General features: G+C 27.6%; 1 protein-coding gene across 1 annotated transcript in view; it reads left to right on the top strand.

Moving 5' to 3' along the window:
* The first annotated feature begins 3,513 nt into the window (after positions 1 to 3,513).
* The window catches only part of LOC114315628 (beta-glucosidase 12), a 30,125-nt gene continuing 23,811 nt past the window's right edge, over positions 3,514 to 9,827 (top strand). Inside the window, 3 exon segments of the mRNA XM_082911070.1 lie at positions 3,514 to 3,736; positions 4,183 to 4,252; positions 9,737 to 9,795. Of these exon segments, the coding sequence (XP_082767196.1) occupies positions 3,569 to 3,736; positions 4,183 to 4,252; positions 9,737 to 9,795 (297 nt within the window). The 5' untranslated portion in view covers positions 3,514 to 3,568.

The raw sequence follows: 9,827 nt of genomic DNA, 5'->3' as shown, positions 1-9,827 counted from the left end.
ATTAACAAGGTGAGATTTGAAGGCAGTGTGATAGATGAAGACATAGAGATTGAAAAAGATGGAACAGCAGCAATGGTGTTTGGAGAAGTCATGAAGAAACTGTTGCTGAAGGATCAAGGCTCGTAAGAGCTTAATGCTTTGATACCATGAAGACAATCAGAGAAAAATATCTTTTTCTTATTCAATACCTCAACCATTATACAGAGAACTAGTATTTATACAGAATGAATACACTTAACCTGACCATAACTGTCTAACTAAACTATAGTTAAACTCTAACAAACTAACTACCTAGCTAACAAACTAACTACCTAGCTTTAACAATACACATGTGATTCTGAAGCTTGTGCTTGGAGACTACTGGCTGCTGTTGTAAGCTCTGAGCAGGATTTGATCTGTTAGCTGTGGCTTGAGCTTTGAGCTGCTGCTTATCAGTTTATAGGGATGAGATTGATGAGAATGTTGTTGAGAATATTGAAAACCATTGAGGTTTCTTTTGAAAATTGTTAAATTTGAAAATATTGAACTTTTGAGAAAGATGAGAATATTTGTCATGTTGAGGTATTGAGAATTGTTGAAAGAAAGTATGTTATTTTTGGCATTATGAAAATTCTCGAGTTTGAATAAAAAGGGAAGGTTGATTATTTTTTTAAAAAAAGAATATTATGATTCTTGATTGAGTTGGGAAAGAGGAGATTGAATATGTGATTGTTACTCCTATGTTGAAATGATTAAAAATATGAAATTATGAGTTATATTTGTCTCTTGAAATTTATATTTTGTATAGAGATAATTGTTTGGGCAATCGTGGAGGGTTGTATTAATTATTGTAGAAATTGTATGTGTAATAGGTAAATTAAAATATTTGTAAATTTATGGATGGCATTAAATATTGTATAATTTCATGATTTAATTCATGCATTAGATTTGAGAAGTTGATTTTCAAATTGATTCATTGAGAATATTTGAAATGTGTTGAGTTATGGGGTAAATACGTTTGGTAAGTTCGGATAGGGATGTAGATTAGAATTGATTAAGTTGGCCTGAGTGTCTGAAGTGAAAGACTAAAAACACGCGCGGAGGAGGTACCATGTCCTTTCCAGTTAGTCACCAGTAAAGTGGGGTTTTGGTAGCACTAGTTATGTCTACTTACAGACACCAGCCTAGGGATTACCAGTGTTATATTTACCGCCCCTTCTTCTATGCAACGGATAATTGAATTGGTTATGCTTTTGAACAAGTGCATGGTATGAGAGTTTCAAAATGAGAAAACCTATGATTTTTGGCATTGGCATCTCATTTGCATTGCACCTCATGATATCGTTAAACTGCATGCACTTTATTTAGATTATCTCTGCTGGGCTTTATGCTCATTCCTTAGTGGAAACCATTTTTCAGGTGATTGTGGTGTGCCTTCGCCAAAGTAAAGGCGTTGAGGATCTTTTGGAGTACAAGGCTCAATTATTTATTTGTTTGTTTTCTTTGCAAGCCAAGGACTATCTATGTATAAGTTTGAAAACCACTTTGTTGTAACCGGGCAAAGCCTTGGAACTTGTAGTCATTAAGGCATTAATTTGTATTTTGTTGCTTTAATTTGTTATTATCACATGCTATAAAAATTCATGTCTTAAGGATGATAAATGTATTAATGCAAGTGATCTCTCTTTTGTGAAATCTCATGTTGGATATCGTTAATAGAAAAATGGTGATTTAGTATAAATGTTGACTGTTGAAATGTCTATATTATTCAATGTTCTTGTATGTAATAATGAGAAGTAATGAGATTTAGATTATACCTATGAGTTAATCTAGATATATTAGATGTCAATATTTTTTTGGGGGCGTTACATTTTATCTCCCAACATATGAAAAACTATTTATAATATTTGAATTCATAACACCTAAGTCATAATAAACAATCCTACTCACTGTCACATGGTTTTGAAAAAGCATGTGGAAGTGAGTAAGATTGCTACAAAAAAGGGTAAAGTTAGCAAAATAAAATGGCTCACAAGCAAGATTTCAATGTGTAGATAGAGAGAGAGAGAGCAGAAATATATCAAGAAAAATATTCAAAGTTTGAATGTACATTTCGTGTGGAACACATCAGAGTCAAATTGAGACAAATATTTTAATTTTGAGAATTTTTGTAGATAATTTTTCTACATACTTAACATCACAGGAGATCATGTATATTTTTGTGACATAATACAATGGTTCTTTTTTCTTTTTTTCTTTTTTTAAATAGACACAGATGATGGAATTTGACTAAGAAGATCAAACGAACTGTATTCTTACATAAATTATTGACTAATCTCTCAATTTATTAAGAGTAATTTTTGTATGTAGATAGAATATATGATGTAGTTCGAAATGCGAAATATTAACAATCTTAAAATCTGTTGATTCAAACAAGAATACTGGAAATAAGATTCCTCTCTAGACTCGTTGGTTCACAAACAATACTGAGAATAAAGGCTGAACAATGGTTGATTCACAAAGAATATCCAAAGTTTGAACAAAAAAGTATAAACCTCGAGTATATTAATTCTCAAAAACTATCTCCCTTACCTTAAGGCTTATATCTTTATTTATAATGAACCCAATTTTTTTTAAAATAAGAAACTAATAAAATAAGAAATAAAATCAAAACTAATAAAGTAAGAAAATTGCATCATATCAAATTAGGAAATTAAATAACTAAATATTCTATAATATTTTATACTAAATTAAAAAATTCCTAATCAACTATGAATTTTAAAATAATAAAATAAAAATATTTATTTTTTAAAATTCGGCTTGCATAATGATGCAACTGAATTTAAAAAAATATCATAATGATGCAAGCCGAAATTTAAAAAATAAATATTTTTATTTTATTATTTTGAAATTAATAGTTGATTAGGAATTTTCTAATTTAGTATAGAATATTATAGAATTATTTAGTTATTTAGTTTCCTAGTTTGATATGATGCAATTTTCTTACTTCATTAGTTTTGATTTTATTTCCTATTTTATTAGTTTCTTATTTTACAAAAAATTGTATTTATTATAAATAAAGATGTAAGCTTTAGGGCAAGGGGGATAGTTTTGAAAGTTAATATATTTCAAGTTTTGGGCTCTTTTGTTTCAACTTTGGATATACTTTGTGAATCAACTATTGTTGAGTTTTTATTCTCCGTATTTTTTGTGAATCAATGAGTTTAGAGAAAAATCTTACTTCCAGTATTCTTTTTTTAATCAACGGATTTTAAGATTGTTATTATTTCGCGTTTCGCCATATAAGTATATGCGTAATTTTTGTATGCGGATAAGGTATTTGTTATCTGGTATCTTCTACTATTGTGATTGGTTTTGAGAATAAAATCCACTACATTTATTTCAAGTGTTTAGAGAATAATAAAGAGTATACATACATTAATGATTAATAAAAAATAGTGTCACTTGTTATCCTATTAACGTACAAAAAAAATCTCATTAAAAGGACAACAATTTTTAAACTATTCTCATGGCACTATATATTTAAAGCCAAAACATGCAAGAGTTAAGAGGGTAACCAAAATCAGTTATGGGTTATATACTCTTGTCCCTCCTCCTCGTAATAGCTCAATCAAGAACAACCACAACACATGGCAGTGAAGAAGCTTCAACACATAGTAGTTATAGCAGTGACTCTCTGAATCGCACCAGTTTTTCACCCAGTTTTACCTTTGGCACAGCCTCTTCTGCGTATCAGGTTCCTATTTATCTACCTCAATCAGCGGTATATTGCGGTTCATATTTGTGCTATTTGTTATGTTGATTGGTTGCCCATCAAGAAAAAGTTATGTTGTTTGGTTTGAGCTTTTGATTTTTGTTTTTATTTTTAGAAAACAAAAACAAAAAATAAAAAAGTTTGCTGAATTGTTTCCTAAAACTTTTGGAGGATTTTGTTTTGAAATAACAATCTTATACAAAACACCAAAAAATTATCTTTTTTACTTTCGTAAACTGTTTTTGCACCAAAATTAAAAAGATCAATAGGAAAATGACATGTTGTTTCAAATAGGCATGAGTCATTAATTTTTATGGAATTTATATAGGACTCACACAAATCAACTATTTAGATGTGTCTGAAGCAATTCAGTCAAAGTGACAAATAATATTTTTCACATGCATACCTTTTTCTTTTTTTTTTTTTAGTACGAAGGTGCAGCAAATGAAGGTGGTAGAGGTCCTAGCATATGGGATACCTTCACGCATAGATATCCAGGTCTCACTTATCACATTAAATTTTCTTCTTTAATTAATCTCCTTGTCAAATTATTTCCTCTATATACTCTTCTCTCTCTGTCTCTGTCCCTCCCCCCCTCTCTCTCTCTCTCTCTCTTTTTCTCTCTCTCTCTCATTTCATATCCCCTCTTACCTATAATTATCAATCACTCATATATTATTATGTGACATTACTTATGTAATGTTTCAAAAATTAAAAAGTTTCATTTCAATATCTTACTTCTCCCATTTATTTATTATTTTTTGTTTTTCAGTCCCTTAGGTGGGAGTTAGACAAATATTGAGAATGACTTGTTTAGGATTACTCAAGTGAATTTAGTTTGCTGTATTCAGATTCAACAAATGTTCACAACTCAATTTGACTAAAATAAGTTAACTCAGCTTGATTAAAAAAAATAATATTTACTTGACAGAAAACTCAATAATCAAGCATTATATGTATCGCAAGCTCATTAATATATATGTGTGTGTGTGTGTGAATGCAATTCATAGGATTACATAATCCATGTAATAAACTTCACTTTTGTTAAACAGTGAAGACGACAAATGAAAAATTTATAAATTATGCATTCTCTCATTCAATTTTTTATTTCATATATTTTCACTTCATACAAACAAATATAAAACTCTAATATTTTAAGATATTGAAAATTTCTGGCAATCTTGTTTATTGTATATTATATCAGGTTTGATAATCAAACTTTAATCGATTGTTTTCATTGACTCAGTGGGATAAAATTTTGAGTAAAGTTCAAGTTTCAAATTTTGAAGCTTTGGTTTAGTTATTGTGATTTTTTTTTTTTTTTGTCCCCATCATATTATTATTATTGTTAGAAAATCAAGGAATACTATAACGTTTGGTAGACAAAAGGTAGTTGTTTACATAAGTTCAACATAGGCCTCATTCGTTTTGAATTTCAAAAATGCAAATTTTCAAGTTTGGAAATAGCATTCACATTAAATACTTTTTTCTTTTTTTTAAACCCCCTATTAAATGATAATGACATAAGCTCAAAGTATTGACATTTGTTGTTTGTTTGTTTGTTTTTGTTTTGGAGTTTAGATCTTGGATTTGTAAAATAAAATTCTACAAGGAAAAATAAAAAAAGGGTGAAAAAAAATGAACTTCAATTGTATTTACTTTTAATTTTTTTTCATTTTTCTTTTTATTTTCATTAATTTCACACAAATTTAAAATTCAAACCCAATATTTGAATTTATCATGCCAAATATTCCTACGATTCCTTTTGAACTATAGATTTCGATATGAATTTTTAAAGAAAAAAGAAAAATAGAGTGAAATATAAATGAATAAATTGTACTTGTATTTTTTTTTTAGATTTCTACTTAAATTTATGATCTAAACCCAACATAAGTGAAATTTTTTATTTAGAACCTCAGGTTTGGAGGTCAAATTTAAGATCTAAAGCATGGTAAGCATGGGGAAAATTTTAACAATTTCGACAAACATTATTTGTCCTATTGTGCAATTAATAAATCAACAATTTGGAATCTTTCTGTTTATTACCTTTGTAAAACCTCTCAGTGTCGGTAACTATGTGCTTTAGCTACAGTCAAACAGTATGGTCAGGGTCCAATTCGCAGTCACAAAAATCGAAGCCCCATTTTAAATTTTTGGAAGAGATAAAGCGTAAATCTTAATAAGTGAATTTATTGTTTAATAAGTTTTATTGGTTTCATTTTTTTAAAAAAATTTATTTTTTGTTTTTCGTATTTTTTTTGTTTTTACTGAAATTTTTTAATATTTTAAGCAATTTTATTTACTTTTTAGACATACTTAACATAAATATACTTAAAAAGTAAAAAAATTATGAAAACAAACTTTTTAACAATTCACTAAATATCAAAAATACAAAATAAAATACGAGAATTCAGCACTTTTTTTTTATATTTCTATGTATTTATTAATTTTTTAAAATATATTTTCATAAATTTTTTACTTTTTACATACATCTAAGTAAGGTGCATCTAAAAAAGTAAAAAAAAAATGTTTAAAATTTTAAAAATATTCACTAAAAACAAAAAAATACGAAAACTAAAAAACTTAATTTTTAAAAAACTCAATCCAAAAAACTCAAACCAAACACATTGAATATTATTTTTTTATCAAATATTATTAAAATTTATTACTAATTGTTAATCTTTAGCAACAGTTTAAAAATTTTGCCATAAACAATGTCACTAATTATAAGTTTTAGCGACAATTCAAAAAAAAAAAACATCACAAAAAAAAATCACTAATTTTTAACTTTCAGCGATAGTTTGAAAAATTATTCACAAAAAAGTCACTAATTGTAAGTTTCAGCGATAATTTATAAAAATAATGAAAAAAAAAGTCGCTAATTGTCAATTTTTAAATACATGCAAAAAAGTGTCATGAAAATTTATTTTTAGCAACTATTTTATTAAGACTTATTTTTAATAGGATTTGATGAAAATTAAATTTAATTATTATGACCTATTGATAATAACTGTTTTGTTTTACATAATAAATTGTTGGGACGAGCTTGTGCAACTTGACCAAGGCCTCATTTGGGACTCTCATTTTTATCCAAAAAGCTAAAAAGTTACTAAATTAGTCAAAAAGCAAACAACTCATACCAAAAAGTCAAAAAAAAAATTTCTCTACTTTTTGCACATCTTTTCGTAAAAAGCCAAAAAGTCATCCCAAACATATTAGTTTTTTTAGCTTATATTTTAGCCGAATAGCCAAAAAATTACTAAATTAGCCTGTTTCCAAACGAGGCCTAAATTAGCCAAAAAGCCAACAACCCATACCAAAAAGTCAAAGATTCTCTTTTCTCTCTACTTTTTGCACATCTTTTCGTAAAAAGCCAAAAAATCATCTCAAACATACTAGTTTTTTTTAGCTCATATTTTAGCCAAATAGCCAAAAAATTACTAAATTAGCCTGTTCCCAAACGAAGCCTAAAGACTAAATTTAACCGGAGTTTGAATGGCAATTCAAAAATTCGAAAAGAACACAATTTGTCGAAAATAATAACTATATGTTGAAATCAATAAATCTAAGGTGAATTATACTAGAGTAATGATTCATCCCCCCTTTTTCCCCCACCCCCTTTGACCCCCTCTCTCTCTCATTGGTCACCTTTTCTTTTTCTTTTTCTTTTTTTTCCTGCTCCACCAATCACTCCCTGCCACGTGGCAAAGGGGGGTGAGGGGGTGACCCCCAAAAGGGGGTCCCAAGCATTATTCATTATACTAACAGTGTTTATAGTTTGAGATTCGTGTCACTTTAGTTCTTAATTTTTCAATTGTGACGCATTGATCCTGAATTTTGAATCTTGTTCCATATAAGGATAATTGAAGATGCCATTGCTCAATTTGAAGGATAAAGTTATCAATTTGATAAAATATAAACTGATTTGACAAAAATAAATATTAAATTTTTTTTGAATTTCTAAAAATAATTTCTACCCACCAAAGATAAAATTATGTAAAATTGATAAATCTTTTAGATATTTATTTTATTTTTTTTACCAAATTAATTTTTATTATATAGTTGGATGATAATCATGTAATGAACATTTGTTAGACTTTTAATATGTAATCGATATATTTAATATATGAAATAGTTTTAGTTTTAGATTTTTTAATTTAATGGATTGGTTTAATACTGATATCAAAGTTGTCGCCATATTTAACTTTTGAAAAAATAGAAACTAATTTAATGAAAATAAAAAAAAACCACTCATTACATGATCATCATCCAAACACATAATAAAAATTAATTTGGTGAAAAATAAATAAATAAATGTCTAAAAAATTTATTGATTTTTCATAATTTTATCTTTAAGGGGTAAAAATAATTTAAAAAAATTTAGAAATATTTTTTTGACATTTATTTTTGTCAAATTAGTTTATATTTTATCAAATTGACGATTTTTTCCTTAAAATTGATTAATGATATTTTCAATTGTCTTCATTTAGAATAAAATTCAAAATTCAAGTTCAAATGTGTCACAATTGAAAAGTCAAGGACCAAAGTGATACAAAGACCAAACTAGAGGGACCGTTAGTGTAATTTGTCCATAAATCTATCTATCTTTTGAAATTAACCTATCTCTCTGTCTATTTAGGTCACAATTATCTTATTTAAATTACATAATCTCTCTACCACATCACTTCAAACCAAACTCATATTTTATGTTTTTTCGTAAAAAAACAAAAAGTATATTAATCTAGCACTTTTCAAACAACTCCTAAACTATCTATTAAAATATGACACATGTCACTGATTCAACAACATATCTGTTGAAATGTGACACATGTCACTCATTTAACACCACATCTATTAAATACCACACATTTCACTACTCACCACCACCACCTACTGTCGCTGGCCGCCGATCACTGCCGCCAACGACTTTTCCGATCAATTTTTTGACGACTTTTTTCGACATGTTCTTATCGCTATTATTATTATTATTATTTTAAATCTAATTCTTTGTACTCCTTTAGAATTGTCTTTTCACCAATTTTCTCTTAATAGTAAAAGCCTAAACAATTACATAACCCTGAAATTAATATATTTATTAAAAAATTACAAGATATTATTGAATGAGCAGATAATGACATGGATTCCAAACTCGTGATAATTTCTATATTCATAACGCAACCATGTCGGCAATTTGTCTCTGCTCTCTACTCTTAAGTTTATATTATGTGGTTTTGGTGTCCTGCTCCAATAGTGGTATTTGTTATAGATAAATTTTAGAATAATGCTATATGTATTAATTAGTATACTAATAGATGATGTAAACTAATTTTGGATATTTATATTTTTTATAATTGGTGGGGCCAGTAATAATAACATAATACTAGTTGATACACTAATATATAGATTAATTGATGCATGTAGTATTACCATAAATTTTATGGTATACACTCATTTTGGGTTGTGTGTCATGTACGTTTAGTTATGATTTTTGTGATTTTTAATTATAACCTATTGAAATTTTAGTTATGACTTACTTATAAATATTGTAGTATTAATTATGATTTATTATAATGTTAATTATGATATTATTTTGATTATGACCTAAGATATGTGGTATTATTATTATTATTATTATTATTATTATTATTATAGGATTGAGTTATGATATTTGTGCTAGTCAGCCTCACAAATATCATAACTTAAATATAGTACACACTATTTTGCCCGTTGTTATACAAGGGGGTGTTTGAAAAGAAAGTTGGGCTAAAATAGCCCACTAAATGACAAAATAAATAATTAATAAGATAAAATATTATATTAAATTTATAATCATTTCACTTTTTCTCTTACAATCATCAAATTAATTTAAGGGAAGTTTAGGTTAACAACTCGACTTGACATAAACAACCCTTCATCTTCACCCAACCAACAGTTGAATCTGATAGAAACCATTTATGATAAACCTTTGATGTGATGTGGCAGGTAAAATACAAGATGGTAGTAATGGAGATGTGGCTATTGATTCTTATCATCGTTACAAGGTATACATCCATCTAAGCATTTTCAAGTTGTT

The sequence above is a fragment of the Camellia sinensis genome, unplaced genomic scaffold (assembly GCF_055761805.1).
Source record: "Camellia sinensis isolate YWXY unplaced genomic scaffold, ASM5576180v1 Unanchor1, whole genome shotgun sequence".
NCBI lineage: Eukaryota > Viridiplantae > Streptophyta > Magnoliopsida > Ericales > Theaceae > Camellia > Camellia sinensis.
The sequence above is the reverse complement of the archived record's forward strand: the minus strand, read 5'-3'. Positions and strand labels throughout refer to the sequence as shown.